This window comes from Argiope bruennichi, chromosome 2, assembly GCF_947563725.1.
Source record: "Argiope bruennichi chromosome 2, qqArgBrue1.1, whole genome shotgun sequence".
In the NCBI taxonomy this organism is placed as follows: domain Eukaryota; kingdom Metazoa; phylum Arthropoda; class Arachnida; order Araneae; family Araneidae; genus Argiope; species Argiope bruennichi.
In genome coordinates, this window is record NC_079152.1 from 88,359,773 (window position 1) to 88,377,966 (window position 18,194).

The 18,194-nt window shown below is 25.5% G+C and overlaps 1 protein-coding gene across 1 annotated transcript in view; it reads left to right on the plus strand.

The window, feature by feature from the left end:
• LOC129989499 (cilia- and flagella-associated protein 251-like) overlaps positions 1-18,194 on the plus strand; it is a 44,777-nt gene that overhangs the window by 11,844 nt on the left and 14,739 nt on the right. Inside the window, exons 12-18 of the mRNA XM_056098072.1 lie at positions 1,044-1,223; positions 5,398-5,457; positions 6,833-6,915; positions 11,358-11,494; positions 11,680-11,898; positions 14,587-14,730; positions 17,034-17,116. Of these exons, the coding sequence (XP_055954047.1) occupies positions 1,044-1,223; positions 5,398-5,457; positions 6,833-6,915; positions 11,358-11,494; positions 11,680-11,898; positions 14,587-14,730; positions 17,034-17,116 (906 nt within the window). The remainder of the gene's footprint in view (positions 1-1,043; positions 1,224-5,397; positions 5,458-6,832; positions 6,916-11,357; positions 11,495-11,679; positions 11,899-14,586; positions 14,731-17,033; positions 17,117-18,194) is intronic.

The following is an 18,194-nucleotide window of genomic DNA, read 5'->3' on the forward strand; positions in this document are numbered from 1 at the left end:
TTAATTGCAAAACTATCCTAATAATTTTTTATTGTATTCAAAAGGCAGCTCTTCATTAGGTATAAAATTTTATTCATAGATGCATTCATTCTCTGATATTTTTACTAGTTAATTAAATATTAATTAAACCAAATAATAAAATAGTTAACTAGATAAAAGAAACATGGATTTAAATTTGTATAGCCAAAATAATAATATAATATTAATGCACTTAGTATGAGTCTTGAAGGAAGAGTATTCTCCCTATTTGCAATATTATTCTTTTAGATGATCCTGTAGTTTGCAGCATATTAAACAGTTACTTGGTTTGGTTAATATATCCTATTATATTAAATCTTGCTCTTTTTTTGTTTTATTTACTTTATCCAGAATCTCAAAAACCAGTAATTACAATTTCCACATTTGATGTATATTTTTGAATTAATTGCTATTTGTTCATTTATTAAAAATCTAAGTATACTTTCATTTTAATAATTTTATGAAAATATTTCATTTGTTGCAATCAGTTCAATAGTTTTCTTTTGAAATATTTATAACAATTACTTTAAAAGTCTTCTGAATGTTTTTTTTTTTTTTTAAATCTCTTTTGAAATGAAATATTTCAGCCTGTTTTAAAAAGTGAGATCTTCTCTGACAATATCATCAAATGAATGTTGATAAGAGGTCTATAAAACAATGTGCAGATATAATTTATTCTAAAACCTGCGTAATTTCCAAGAAAAAAAAGAAAAGGCAAAAAGCATTTTATTGCACTGTATCTAATGATTTTAAAATTATTCCAGTTTTTAAATCTTTAAGCTTTATTTTTAAAATTTTGAATGTATTTCAGAGGAATTTAAATTCTGTCCTCTTGCTAAATACCACTTATCATAAAAAGGAAATGCATCTACTAATTATTAATTATTTGTAATTAACAAATTGTAATATCATTATAATTTTTAAAGATTATTTAGCTGAAATAATTAATTAGTGATGCAAAATTAAATTTCTTTGCTTTATAGTTTCTTTTTTTTAAAAAAAATATTTCTTTTAATTATTTTTAGAGCAGTTCTAAAAGCCTTGGGTAAGGAATTAGAAAAAGAATCACCATTAGAAAGAAATGATTTTATTGTTTGTACCAGTATGGGATATGCTGGGTATGTCAACATCTCATCTTCTGAAAAAAGGGATATTCTTTTTGGAACATCTTATCCAATAAGAAGTGTAACTGTCCATCCATCAAGGTCAGATATGTATAACATACTTTTCAATTTAATGTTTGAACACTCAAATGTTATTTATTTTATATTTTTTTAATCAGTGTATAAGTTTATCATATTATAATGTACTACTGTATATTGAACTAACCAAATTGAAAATAACTATAATAAAAAATTTATAAAATTCAGATTTACACTTTAACACATAATTTTGTCAAATCTTCTATGAATTCATTAATAGGAGTGGGGAGCAGCAAAAGCTGTGGCACTATTCAGTATAATATAATAATTTTTCAGCTGTCCGGATCCTAGATATTTCTTTTTCCCCCTCTAGAAAAAAGAATACTTCAGATTTTTTTTTTTTTTTTTGCATATATTTCATTTAACACATTGACCATCAACATGTTAGTCTCTCTGTGCGTGAATTGTGGTAAAAGATAGGGTTTGGGAGTTATTAATGGATTACAATATCCAAGTTACTATAAGAGGCCTATCAGGATATTATGTATTGTATTCTTTTGAATAAAAATAATATATAATAATAGTAATAATAATATAATGAAATATAAATATAATAATAATATATAATAGAACTGCTTATTATGGAATTTCCTTTCATTTTTTTTTCTTATCTCCTATTTTTCAGTTTATTTTACATTTGTTAAAAAAATAGAATTTCTTTATAAAAGATTATTATAAATAACAATTTAGTTAAATGTATTATGTCCTTAATTTTTTAAAATTTGACATTCCAAGATATTTTAACCTTTTTTTTTTTCTTTAGAAATGGAACTGCTTAATATTATGTTACTTATTAACATTAAACTGATTGGATGAATGTTGATTAGATGGATGGGAAACATGAGGATTTTTTAAGTATTGTTCTATATATTTTCCAATGTTTTTGCAATCAGACAAACACCGTTTCTTCTTTATTTCTTGCATTTGATTTTTTTTTAAACTTCTTTAATTTTTTTTTGTATTATCCTGTATTGAAAAATTTATTACTTTATCTTCTTTTATCAAACATATCATATCAGTGCATATAAGAAAATTATTAGTACAAATAATACTTATTAACTTAAAAATAAATATTATTTTGAATAATATTTCTGCTTTTCAATTCCTTTGATTTGGTAATTTTTTTTTGTATATGTTTAAAAGTTTTTTAATTCTTCTATTAACTTTTTTCTTTTTTATGAAATATAAAGAAAGTACTGTAATCATCAAAAGAATTCAAACTTCAGAATCTAATGGATTCTCCAAATTTTAGTTCCATGCTAAGTTTGAAATTTTCATTTTTAAAAATTATGCCATTATGTTCTTTTTCTTTCTTTCTTTTTATTATGTCTACATGTTGTTCAGTCTGTCTACGACAAATATAATTCAAAAACACATTGAACTAGTTGGATAAAATTTAATATGTGATATATAATAGATCTTCACACCAAATTTGTAGAGTTTGGTCAAATTTTCAGTTAAGGCCTTTAATTAATCTGTCTGCCCAAATATAAGTGAACAAAATAATTATAAAATGGAAAAAACTAAGTGAATAAAATTTTATACCCAAATTTAAAATTGAGAGTGTGCATATCTTTCAAGTTTGCAACCAAATCCATTAGTGAGTTCACATTCTGTTGGTCTATACTTTCACAAGTATATATAAACATGAAAACTCAATAATGCATTGATTTAAGTGAAATATATATGAAATATGGCATCTAATTTTCTGACTATAATTTTTAGTTTTGCACCAAATTTGGTTTGAAAATTCGATTCTTCTATTAACCACATGCCAAGTAAAGGTCACTATAAATTTAGAATTTTTTAAAAAATTTGCCATGGATAAATGCCGTGCTCAGCATTCATGCCCTTACCCAAGGGCCATGATTTTATGTAAAGGGAGAAGAATAGTAGCTTTATCTGAGAGTATGTGCAAAAATTTCGAGAAAACAATTCACGTTGTTTTTAGATATATTGGTTAAATCTTTTTTTGTTAACAATTAAAATGTTACTTTATTTTTATTCATGATTTATAAAAGACTAATTTTAAGACATAGTCTTATAAAAAAGAATTTAAGCAGCTGTTGATGGACTAAAATATATCATTTTATTTTTTCTACAATTACATGATAATTTATACTTTTTTCTAAGAAGTCATTATGTGAGAAAGCATTTGCCTTTTATGAAATCCAATTCATTATTAAAGCTGTTATGTATGTATATTGATTATGCTGACAAACATAAGCTACTTAATTATCCCAAATTTTTCATCCAATCAATACTTTTTTAGAAATGTTTGAAACATTAAAAAAGAATGATTGAAGCATTATGTTTGTTGTGATTAGTTTGTGTGCTGAGATCAGAAATGATGACTGACAGTACATTGAGGCAAAGCAAATATTTACTTTTTGTTATAAAAATAACTTCCATAACAACCACTATAACTGTTATCTTAATATTCAAAAAATATTTTTTCAATGGTACCAGTTTAGTTGCCATAAATTATTTTCATTTAGATTTAATTAAGTCTTAAAGATGTTTTTAAGAATATTTTACAGCAATACTGTCATTGAATCCAATTTTTCATTGTTGATCAAGAATGAAGATTTGGATTATTTATCATATTGAAGAGGGTTTTATTTTTGCTTAAGGCAAGCTTTCAATAAAATTTTCATTGCTGTGACAATTACAGCTAAAATTAAGAAATAAGCATTCATAAAAAAAATATAAAGTTCAATCATTTTAAGTATTTTTTTGAAATTATCTTCTTTTTAACTTGATATTTTGCTTTCTCATTGTAGTATGCTGAATTTTTTTTTTTTTTTGCTTCTTTTATTGAACGAAAAAAATGTATTTTGCTAATTAATCCTTTGATATTTTCCATAAATATTAAAATATAGTCTCTAGTGTATATAAAATTTCAATAATGAATTATTTTTATATCCTCTACATTTTTTTAAATCTTTATATTTTTATATCTTCTACATTTTATGAACATATTCCATTTCAGCAAATATCTTATTAGATTAATTGAAGTTTAATTACTTACCATGGTAAATTTTAGGTGACATTACAGAAACTTGATGAGGCATTGCAACAATGAAAATAACTATATAAAATTTCTGAAAAAAAAAAAAGATTGCTTGATTATCAAGCATTGTTTAAAAATACTTTACTGAGGACGCCATTAAGACTAAGTTATGTACAAAAGATTCAATTAAAATTTTATATAATCACTATTCCACATCAACTAGCTGGCCACCAATGGTGGCTAGTACAAAATAATTTTTCTTTTTAATTAAAATATTCAATTTTAAAGCATTTTATTGATTTTTAATATAATTAACATAAAAAGGCTCATTAAAAAACTGTATTGTAAAAAAAGTTTTACAATGCAGCAATTTCTTAGGTATACTTTTTTAAAATTTGTATAATTTAGATTAATTTATATTATAATGACTACTTCATAATATTTTATACTTTAAAAGAAAATAAAAAAAAAGTTAGTTTGCTAAGTTTTTGAAAAGTGTGTTTGCTTTGGATATATTATCATAATCCATCATCTCATATATTTAATAACTGTATTTGAATTTTTAAGCTAATTAATCATTAATTTTTAAACTAAGTCATCACTAATTGAAGGCTAATTTTTTAGACTATTCTTATGGGTTTCTTTAGATTTTTCTTTATTAAATTAAATCTTGAATATCTATTGTCTTTCATATTATTCAGTAATTTTGTGAGCTTGCAAAGAAATTTTTTAAAAAAATAGAGTTGATTAAAAGATATGAGTCACATTCAAGTTTGCACTTGCTTAGCTCAAAATAGCTAAATTTGCTTATTTATATATGTACTTATATATCTATAAGAAGGAAACAAATATATCAAAACATTTGACTTCAGTATCATTTGTATTTATTTACTTTAAGCTCTGAACTGGAACTGAAATTTTTTATTACTTGTAGGAATAATATGCTCATTAAATTATACAATTTTCATAAAACTTTATTTAGTACCCATAATTGGTTATGTAAATACAAAATTGATTTATTTAAGGTTTTATTAATTTCAACTTTCTCAACCATTTATTTATATATATTTATAGGTTGCTTCAAAAATTGTGGCAGGTATATTAGAAGGGGATAGAACATAGTGTAAATATTTGTTTAAATAATTTATTACATTTCTTTTTTAGGGCTTACATGTACATTGGTGATTATAATGGTGGACTTCAGAAATGGGATTATAATACTAAGTATAAATTATTATTGATAACTTGTCTTTCAGAGAATAAAATGTTTTACATCATGAAAAATGTTTTTTACGGCTGTTTTATAATATATTTTTTTATTAGTGTATTCATGCATTTAAATATTGCTAAATGCAATGCTAATTCTTCTAATAAATTCTTCGTTATGGTATATGATATATTGTCTTCCAAAATGCAAAAAGTCATATGTCATGTATCAATAATTTAGGACATGATCTTTTGCATTTTGAGATACAGTATTTGGTTATATATAGCATTTTGATATTTTAAAGTTATTGTGCTTTTTTCTTTCTTTCTCTGATTATTCTGTACTTTAGTTATATATATTGTTATTGTTGCTAATCTCCATTGCCTGACTTAGTCAGACCAAATCCAAAAATCCGTTGACAAGAAGAAAGTCAAAGACAAGGAAGGGAGAAGAATAAATTTCTCCCCAAAGAAGTCCTAAACAGTCTAGAATATGTTTAGCAGAGGTCTGATGTTGGCAACATGCAGATGCAATTAACAAATGCAATTTAACTTCACCTTCCAGTTTGCTTATAGGAATTTTTTTTAAAGATGTATCATCATTTAGATTGTTTGAATGATTAGCTTGAATGGTTAGAATGATAGTGTTTGTAATAAACCAAAAATAGTATGGAATGTGATTTTAAAATCCACAGGTAGTTTCACAGGTAGATGCTACAGTAGCTCTAAAGATAAGTATTTAGTAATTGAATAAATTTTTCAACTCTCAAGCATGCATTTAAGAAGGAAATAAATAAAGTAATATAATTTTTAAATAGTTAATGCAGAAGTTTTATTGTTTTGATAGTTCAGACTCTTGAATTATTTGTCTAATTCAAATGAATTTAAAGTTTGAATCCTGACCAGTTAAAATTTTTATATATTCATTTTATGATTTGTGAGTGATTTTATTTAAATAAAATTCCACATGGAAGTTTTGAATTCATCTTTTACAATTTTGATTTACATGTAATTTATAGAAAATTACAATAAATAAATGACTATGAATCAAAATGAGAAAGGTGGTCCACATATCAAGACCAATAAGATTTCATTTCTCAATAAACATATTTGTAAATAATTTAATGTGTGTGATATCCAAATGAATCAAGTTGATAACATAAACTGTTTTAGTTTTTGTGATTACCAAATACGTTTTATATTTTTGTCCTTAAATATACAAAAGAAATAATTGACCTAGTTATTAATTAATATTAATTGCTAATTTATCAAGCTCTTTTACTTTAGTTAATGTGATGGATTAATTATTCTAATAAAATATATTATATGCTTGATTGTTAATAACTGTAAATATATTTAAATATAGTTAATTTAATTATTGAATTCATTTCAGAACTCTGATGCGTAAGGATATATTTCAGGAATCAGATGCTCAAATTGAATGTTTAAGCATTGATAATAATGGGACCTATGTAGGTAAGAAATATGTTGCATTTTTTATTTACCATGTATATTTAATTATCAACTCATTTTATTTAATCAAAATTAATCAATTTCTGAGAAATAATAACATTTCTTATGCCCTCTAATTATTTATCCACAGAACTTTCGATATATATATATATATATATATATATATATATATATATATATTATATGAATTCTTAAATGTTTTATTCTTTTAAAATATTTTCTTATTCTACGTTACTTTTATTTCTGGAATAAATAATGGACAAATGCTTTAAAAAAATCATATTTTATGTATTGATCCTATTTAATAAATAGTTTCTGAAAATCAGCTAAATTGGGCTTTAGTACAGGAAAAAAAAATTATTCACAATGGTAAATATAGAATGGCCAAACAATTTTTAATTCAGCATTATTGGATAAAATATAGTATTCTCAATTATACAAACAAATAAACAAAAACAACAACAAAAAGAACATGCAGTCAAATGAAAAAATCAGTTTAATGTTGTTATTTTTTTCATCATTACTTGTCGTCTTGTATACATTTGGATGGATTGAAAAAGTATTGATTAAAAAAAGTGCTGCTATAATAAATAGTATTTGGTGGCTAAAGTTGTCTTGATTAATATCACTGCTGGAGTGTTTTCAGAATTTTTATATTTCATCTTCATTCCTCTGCAATAGTTTCAAAATTTTATTTCTGATAAAAATTTTCATATATTTTTGTTGTAGTTTTAGCAATATTTTTCTGTTTACAGAAAACTGTTGCTGGTTACTTACTAATGGTTGCTGCAATATTACATGGACGCTACATTGGATCTTTACTGATCTTTTCAATGAAAAGAAGCAATGTCTTTTGAGTCATATTATTAATTATACCAAAATAGGCATATATTTATGATTATTTTTTTCATTTATTTAAAATTCTTTTAATTATTATTCAGTTCTGAATTTTTTTAATTTTTGATATGAATAGATGATATTGTGATTTTCTTTTCTTAAACAAAGCATTATATGCAAATTTAGTTTCCTAATATGTGATCTTTTTTCAGTGAATATAGCAATAATTATATTTCTTGGCTGTGATAAAGACCATTTCTCTATATCTTAGTGTCCACATTTTGTTACAATTCATTCTTCTCTTTTATTTAAGTGAAGTTGGAACAATCCAATAACATCTGTAAGCTATTTCACTTGTGATAATTTTCCAGAGTTTTTATAAGCAAAGCTTGGTGAGCTGTATCCTGAAATAGCAACCAAATAATATCCCATTGGTAATTTTGTTCATACTATATTATGGCTACATTATTTTCATTTGTTGGAGTGTTTTACTATTAGTGGTAAATACTTGTCACTGTTTACTGTTTTACTAATTGGCCTAGAGAATTCCTGAAGGTCAGCTGTTGGTCTATTCAAGAATCTGTATAAAAGTTAGAATAAATTTGACAAATTATCTTTTTCAGGGATCTTGGGATTTCCTTTTTGATAAAGCATAGAGTGATTCCTTTATGCCTTTTATTAGCAGTGGTGTCATTACATCCAACTATTACAAGTTAAATTGTTTTGTTTGAATGAATTCATTATCCTTATCGATATTTCTTTTAATATTCTGTACTGATCTTTTATCTATTTTTTTATTTTTAAATATTCTGTACTGATTTTTTATCTATCTTTTTTTGATATTCTGTAAGCTATTAAATTTTTGAAAAGCTGAAATGTATTCTTCATTTCTTGATGACTATCTACCATCTTGCCCATTGCTAAAATTTTGTCTTTCTAATCACTAAAGTAAATGTTTGGAAAATTCCTCTACCTTCTTTCATTGATTATATCTGATGGTGACATTTGAATTCTAATCTCTCCCTTCAAAGTTTAATTCTGTAAATAATTATTTAAAAATTTTCATCAGTTTTTTTTTTATATATATATAATTGAGATTATGAACTAATTTTGTTAGCCAAGGCAGTGATTGAACGATTCACACTTCATGTTTATTGCATGTTTTTACAACTGTTTTAAGCTTTAGATTTATTTAGCAAATAGGATATGTTGAAGTATTTTTGTCAGTGACAATGTTCATGATGTTATAAATATTATCATTTGAAAGTTTATAACATCATGAATCTCTGTAACTTCTCCCTTAACGTTTTTAAAATGTTAAAGCTCCAGAAGGTACTAGCACTATTAGCAGAGTATGAATGAAATTTATAAAGTTTGAACTTCCTTGTTGTAGGTTTGTGAAGTTATTCATTGGTTTGTAGATTTAAAATATGAATGATCATTGCCTATTCAGATCTCTAATATATTGTAAATGTGTCATGGCAATGATTTCATACAGTAGCACAATTTTAAGTCCATACATTTGAATGCTGCAATGTTGAATGAAGTATATTTGCTTTTCCCAAAAAGGCTTGAAATATATTTTTAAAAATACAAGAATCTGTTCTATATGGGTAAGATGTAAATAGTCTTGGTAGCTTTTGATGTTCATTTTTTATTAATGTAATTATTCTCTTATAATAAAGAAAAACTCGAAGCTTTGTACTACATTTCTTTGATTTTGATAGTAGTCTCTTTATAAATCTCAGTCACCTTTAACTGTAGATATTTACAACTCTTTTTTTCTCATTCTTAATGCAATTATAGTAGCTTAATATTCCACCAAATTAAGTTGAACAGTGCAGCTAAGCTCATTTAGCTGTCTAAATTGGAACATTTAATCTGGTTTCTAGTTCTGAGCTATAATTTTAATTTCTAAATAAATTTGGATCATCAATTAATAAAAAAAAAATACTAGTTTAGTTAAATAAAAGATAAAATACCTCAGCTTAAAATGAATGTAAACTGTAATTAAAATTGTATAGTGAATATCAAGCTATAGGTGAAGTGCGCCTTAATGGCTATATATTAGGGTTCCTGTCAAGTATGCAGTCATCCATGCCTTTCCTGTGATCTGTTAGTCATTTCATAATGAAAAGAACTTACAAAACCAAAATAATTTGAAGTAGCTACTGTTGAACTATAATAATTAAGCATGTGCTTTTTGCTGAGAACTTTAGTAATAGAATTCAGTAGTAAGTAGAATTTTAAAGTCACAACCAGGAAGCAGATTTATTGCTATGCTCACTGATAAATTATCACATGTTATGGAATTTTTGCAAAGGCAGGGAAAATTCTTAAGTAATACCAAAAAATTAAAAAATTAGTGCTGAATAATAATAAGAATTTCTATTTGACATAATTAATAGTTTATAATGAAAGATAATTGGTAATTTTGGTGGCTAGATCAATAATTAACCAATATAATTAGCAAAAACTACTATTAAAACTATAGCTAAATATACAGATTTTTTTTTTATAAAAAGTAAAATTTTGAAGCTGTTGTAAGGAATGAAGATAAAGACAAAAAAAAAAAAAAAATCAGTAATTATATTCTAGTCAATAGATAATTTATGCTATCTAATGCTATTTGAATGAGAATTTTTAATTTTTCAATCCACTCATTTATATATGTTGTAAATTAATTTGAAAACATTTTCAGAATGTATCCAATTGGTAACAATAGGAGTTGCAATCTTTTTTTTTTTCATAATTCATTTTCATATTCATTTAAAAAAATAGTATTGGATATGTTGCTTAATTCTTTAACTGTGGCTGTCATCAGCATGCAATTTAGCAAGTCTGCCTTTTGGATTTTCAGCAAGCATTAATAGATAATTAATATTTTAAAACTTGTATATATATATATATATATATATATATATATATATATATATAGTAGTTGACAATAGTGGTAAAGATATGCACCTGTAATTTTATATAAATTCAAACTTTTTTTTTTTTAATGTTTGATATTGTAAACTCAGTTTTATCCTAGCTAAGGAGTTAATGGCATTTATAAATTAATAAATTTTAACATAAAACATTGAATTTCCTCCCTCTAATTATTTATCTCATTCAGAAATAATTTAGCAAATATGTTGTTTATTTTAAATTAATTGAAGAGTAATGCATTTTTATTGATCGTGGATAAAAGTATTATTGTTAGTTTATTTCTTGTCCTTGAAACTCATAATACTATGGGAAATTACTGATTATATGTTATTTTAAAAATTACTAGCAATTTTTTAAATTTCCAATAAATATTGAAATATTTAAATAACACTGAGTACATTGAAATAAACAATTAGTATAAAAATGAGTATAAATTGCATTAGTCTGAATGTGTATATTTGTAAAAAGTGGTTGTTAAACTGTAATGTGTGAGTCATTAATCTCAAATTCAATGTTTGTTCATTTGTTATAATTCATTTAAATTGATGTTTACATTTTTTTTTGAATTTAATATTTAAATGATGCTAATTTCTAATGCTCTTGTAATTAATTTATTGTATATTCAAATTAATAAATTTAAATAAGTATTTAAAAATTTTTTTTTCTATTGGTAGCTTGTGGGCTGCTAAATGGAAAAGTAGTCATTTTTGATGCTGTTAGTTTTGCTGCTAAACCATGTTTTACAGCTGATATAGGCCATAGACTTACAACAGTCAAGTTTTCACCAGATCCCCAACACCTGATAGTAACTGTGAGTATGCTGTATTGCTTAGAAATATACTTTGATTTTTTTGTTTGAAATGTCTGTTTTTATTTATTTAATTTTATTCATTTAAACTTTTAGACTTTAGATTTGTTTCTGATTTTCTACAAATTTATTTTTTGAAAAAAGTAATAACTATATATTCTTAAAATGGAACTGTTTTTATTTTACAGGATGAAGCTTCTTATGTATCTCGCTATCATTTGCATTTAATTGTTCCTCCTGAGGTTTATCAAATGCTTGGCAAAGATAAAGCACCTCCAGAAGAGCCTGTTTGGTACTATAATGGAAGATCCCATCAACATCGAGGAAAAATCGTGGATTGTATATTCAATAATCCTTCGAAAAGTGGAAATTTATATTTTTTCACTTTGGGAGAAGATCATTTTATTGTGAGTAAAACAATATAATTTATAAATATTATTCTCTTGATTTGTATGAATTGCTTTTCAGTTTATATAACTAGATATTTTTATATTTTTATTCTTATTGTTAAATAGTGTGAAGGATGGTTGCATTTTTTTTGTACTATGATTTTTTGCATTTTTTTGTACTATTTTTGATTAATGATTTATCTTACTATACCCATGTTATATATATAGGAATTCTTGGAATTTAGTTGCTAATTGATGAATCTCTAATATTTTTCTTAATTTTACCATGTATATTGAGCAATCATATAAAAGATGACATGCTGAAACTCATTTAAAGGATGTGCCATTTTAATTTGCAATATTGTTACTTTTTTAGGGCCATAATGACTTTGTGATGAGGTCTTGGCTTTAGGGCTGGAGGATTCTATTTTGAATCCTGATTCCACCATATATCCACTATATTTATGGATTTTTAGTTTCTAAATTTGTCAACTAAGATGAAATATTTTCTGCTGATGTAGTGAAGAAGGAGAAGGGATGCTAGCTCTCGTGTCATCCATTTTGTCTGATTAGGACTACAAAACCCATTAAAAAAAATAGCTCTTATATTGCTTCAAGATAAGATACTAATATAACTGAATGGCAAATGTTTCATTTTATAAATTGACAATTTTACTTTTACACCAACATTATTATCAGTTTTTCCATTAAAAAAAATCAGCAGCAGCATCTAGATATGATTTTGGTAAAGTATTTGTCACGAGTAGTTCTCTATTTGATTTCAAATCAAATTAAACTTATTAGGCTGTAATCGAATCTTATCTAATTGGAGATTTGTTGAATGATTTTTTAAAATATTGTTTATGGTATATTTCTATAAAGATTATGAAATCTAAAGCATCCAAAATTGACAGTGTAAAGTTTTTTTTTTTTTTTTTTTTTCAATTTGATCATGGTTTTTCTAAATTTTATTTAAAGCTTTGGAAGCATAAGCAATTAGCAAATTGTTTTATAATAGTATTGCTCAAAAATTATCCTAATTAGAATCTACCAAAAATATTATCAGCCATTTGAGATCAAAGTTTTTCAAAATTGATTTTTGCATCAGAATAGATTTAATTCTTGGAATTTAATTTTTTAAGCTTGGGTTCTCAATTTCAACTATTTTCCTTTTTTAGAAGAATTTTCAAAATATTACATCTTTGTGAAACATTGAGTATAAGCTTTGGAACATGAATTATCATGCCAGAAATATTTTCAATTCTTTTGAATTTCAGGACACTTTCATTTTTAAAAGAATGATCATTTTTCCATAATCATCTTTTGAAACTTAAAATAATTAAATAAAAAACTTTGAAAAAGAAGTTTTATGGTAAGAGAAATTGATTTGATACCCACTTCTCTTGCTTTATCAAGGACCTTTCTCAGACAAGGATAGTGTTTTTTGTTATTAACAAATTATATGTATATCAAAGTTAGTAGCAACAATATGTATATAATTAAAAAAATTCTAAAAATGTCTTGCGGAAAATTTTAGGAGCTGATCAAATATCTCAAGGAAATATTTTAAAACATTATCTATCCAAAGGTATATTAAATACTGTTTATTTGGAGTTGGTTTCTTTAAGGGTGATTTACCAAAATGTTATATTAGTATCTTATTTCATTTTTTGTTGCAATTATCTCAAAGATGGTGAAAAGAAATGTACCCTTATATTATTTTGATTTAAATATTGTGGGTTTAAGAAAATTCTACAAGGTAATTTTCCTCCATCAATAACTAAACTATTGAATTCCTCTTCTCTTTCCTTGATATGTTGTATTAAATTGAAGAGGATTTAAATGTGGCTTGCTTTCTTTTTTAACAAGTTCTTAACTATTCATGCTTGAAGTCATAATAAGTGAATTTAGAATTTCTGTATAGATTTGCAGAGTACAAAGCTTTCAGTAGTAGTGATATTTCTTTTGCATCTTAATTTAGTTTTTAAAGTTTTCTTTGAACTGTACTGTTGCATTTTAAAATGTTGCATTAAAGTATTGTTGCATTTTAAAAATGAAAAAAAAAGCATTTTAATATGTCAAATAATTATTTCTTCATCACATGTCAGTGATGAAACTTTATTATACTGCATTTTTCTGAAAGAAGTAGTTTCTCAAACTTGATGACTTTTATTTATTGAATTTTTTGGGGTTAATATTTTACTGTGCATTTGTAGAATGAGAGGGTGTATACAACTAGGTTAGTATGGAATGTACTTCTTAATTACTGTTGTTGTTGTTGTGACTTACGGCATTTTACAAACCATAATACTGTCTTAATTGCTGTTTAAAGCATATTTATAAATTTAATATTTTTTCTGAAAACTTACCATTGTTAATTTCAAATTAACTTTGGAACCTAATAACTGTTAACTTTTATTATTTAGAGAATATTATTTCCTTCATTTTTTTAATATCATTTATCTTTATATATGTCAGTAAAATGAAAGCTGTATTATGTTTGTTTCAGTGGTATTATTAATTGTGATTTTGTTTCTGAAAATTATCTTATAGCAACAATCTTATGACAGTACTCAGTATACATTACTGTTTCAAATATTTTCTAACTTCAAAAAAATTAATTGAATTGTATTTTTAATGCTAATATATGATATGCCTTCATTGTAAAAAGATTACATTATTTAAATAGGTTTATTAACATTTCAGATTCAGTATAATATTACAAACTCTAAAAACATGGAAATTGAAGTTTCTCAGCGAATGAACTTGAATATATCTTGTGTGCCTCTTTGTATGTGCTTTTATCCCTTGTATGGCCTTAGTACATGCATTGCAATAATAGCGGATGATGTAAGTCTTTCTCTCATTGAAATAATTATGATTCTTTTTTATATCGGATTTGATTACTATATCTGAGAAATACTATTTTTGCCAAATAAATTTGTGGCAAATTGTTATGAGTGAGGATAGAACCTGGGACCTTGTGGTTTGCAGTCGAGTAACAAGACCACAAGACAAAAGTAATTACTCGTGTTTCGTAGCTGTTATCTGGCTTTTAAGGTTCACCACAGTACTTTCACTCCAGTGAGTCGGAGATGAGACGAACGATATGGATGTTGAGTGGTGATGTATTAGCTGTACCCATTTGAGCATTTGAGTAGCGCCAAGCGTTATGCCGAGCGTATGTGGGTGAGTGTTTGCTGTTGCATCAAGCGAGTCTGACAATCATCAGATTCACTTGATGCAGCAACACAAAGTCGTCAGACACACTTGACACAACAACCAAAAAATACTCAGATTCAATTGATACAGCAACACAAAGTCGTCAGATTCACTTGACGCAACAGCAGCAAACTCACACACGCTCGCCATAACGCTTGACACTACTTAAATGGGTACAGGTGCATTATACTCAACAGTTAATACATCACTACTCAACAGCCATATCGTTCGTCTCATCTCCGACTCACTGCAGTGAGAGTACTGTGGTGAACCTTATAAGCCAGATAACAGCTACGAAACGCGAGTAATTACTTTCGTCTTGTGGACTTGTTACTTGGGGGTTACTTGAACCTGGGAACCACAAGTTCCCAGGTTCTATCCTCGCTCATAACAATTCGCCACATTGGTAACCCTGGTTCTGAACAACCGCATCCTTCGTTCAACTGTCGTGGTTCCATCTACTGGCAGCAACCACTCACACACGCCCGCCATAATGCTTGGCACGATAACAACGTTCGTCGCTCGCCATAATTGGCTCGATTTACTCCACGACTCACTGATGGAGGAGTATTGTGGTAGTAACTTCATAAGCCAGATAACACCCTCTGGAAAGGAGTGTACACTTTTGTCTAATGGCTTTGTTACTCGGCTATGAACCCTAACATTGCAAATTCGAACCTCAAACTTGCACATATTCTTAACAAGAACTATTTAAATTTGAAATTATTCTTCCACTAGAGTAGTAGGCCAAGCAAAAATAAAGAGAAGAAATTCATTTCTTATTGGGCTGTTATCTTTCAAATTCTTAAATATTTGTAAATAAAATATTAACAAAAAGTCTTAAAAATTTTAATGAAAATTTCAAAATTATTATTTTATTAGAATTTTTTTATTTAGTTATTATACTAGCATGGCAAATATGTCTTGTTAAATTTTACAAACTTGACTTAAACAGTTGATTATCAATAATAAGAGATTGTTTAAAAGACATTAAAATTGTTTTACTTCAGTTTAGAAATTAAAATAATCCAATACACAGCAATACTCTTCTTCCTCTTCTCAACTTCCAGTCTGATGGTTTCACACGGCATTAAAAAAAAAAAAAAAAAAAAAAAGAAATGAGGTTACAAGATCAAATAGTATGAGATGTCCTGGTGGTAGTTTTGAGTCTCAAATAATTTGTTCACTAATTCTGTCGCACATTGCTAAGAAAATTCCAAAAGTTCAAAATGCAAATATATTTATTTCAAAATACTCCTAAAGTTTTATGTTTATAAAACAATAGTATGTGTTTAAGAATAAACAACCCAAATTTAAATTAGTATTTTATCCACTTAGTTATTTAACTCTAAAACAAACTGTAATTTGTCAAATATTTTTTTTTTAAATTGCAGTTTCAGTGTATTAGCAACATGTTTTTGTTTGATGTTAAATGAAGGAATTAAATTCATAGTAAAGCATATTTAAGATTTAAAGATAAAGGTTTTTGTAAGAAACATGCATTCAATTTTTCTATTATGAGTATGATTAGCATAAAAACCATTTAAATTAATTATAAAAAGAAAATTGCTATTCAATTATAAAATATTTGCTTAGGAAGCTATTAACTGCTAGAATCTTTGAGACAAGAAAAAAAAAAATTATAAAAGTTTATGAAAATTTGTAAGTTTTTTTGTTACTTGGGATTTAAATTTATTATTATTATTATTTTGTTGTTGTTGCTTTCTTAATCAGTATATGCAATCACATTGGTATCTGTTGATCGTAATTAGAATTTATAATGATAGGATTTACTTCAATTATGAATTAACTGCATTTGGGCATATTAATTAACTATTTATAATATTTCTTTTATAAATAATGTTACTTATTGTGATCAATGTTACAATCATTCGAAACTCTTTTTACTGTATAATATCTCTTAATTTTAGGGAAAGTTGCGTATATATAACTTTCAGGATGAAAAAATGATTAAAATGATTTCAATTCCACTGTATGAAGAGCCTTTAAAAAGGTACTGTACAAAAAATTGTAACAAATATTAAAAAAAAAATTATTGTGAAAAAAAAAATGATTTGGTAATATGTTGTTTTGAGCAAATATTTAAAGATACCTTCAAAAAATGTGACAGCATCAAATAAAGCTAAATAAAAAATTTTCAAGCTAATGATGAATTTGTAAGATGCTAGATGAAATCCTGAGAAAAAAGATTTATTTACAATTTATTTTAAATAACATTTTATTATACAATGTAATAGAAATGAATTAATAATAACATGAAATAATATGGACTAAAATAACATGAAACTATCTTCGATATTTCTCTTATTCAAATATATTTATATTTCTTTAAAAAGAAATATAATATTGGGAAAAAAGAATTGTTTTTGATAAGTTATCATACTGGTTGACAGCTAATTGAGTAAAATAATAATTTCAATTTGATTGCCTGTGCACAATTGCAGATAATTCTCTATATTGGCTTTTTAGAATTCCCAGAACAATATGCGAAATGTGGTGATCAACTTTATATAAAATTTAACCTAAAAAAAAGATAACATAGCATATAATCTAAACCTAACAAAAGATAACATAGCATATAATCTAAACCTAACAAAAGATAACATAGCATATAATCTGAACCTAACAAAAAATAACATAGCATATAACACAGCATTTGCTTTTTCTGATTACAATTTTTATATTATTATATTTTTAATTTTTAAATATATTTTTTATATAAAATGCTAAATTAAGTAAAGGAAAAAGAATGTATGTATATACTGTCTGATCAAAAATGTCTGGACATTTTCAAAATTATGCATTTTTTTCCCCGAATTTCTCCAGAAAGCCTGGATTAACTGTCCTCAAATTTCAGCCATGTGAAGAACAAATACGGACTCACATTTTATGTCAATATTTTGGTAATAAGAACATGCAGGATGCCAACCATTTATGGATGAAAAATATAATAATTTGACCCCTCTCCCATTGGTTGCACAGAAACTGATAATGATTTAAAACTTTCAATAATGATTTTGTTAAATATGTGCAGCTGGCATTCATTTTGAAATATAACATGTATTAAAATA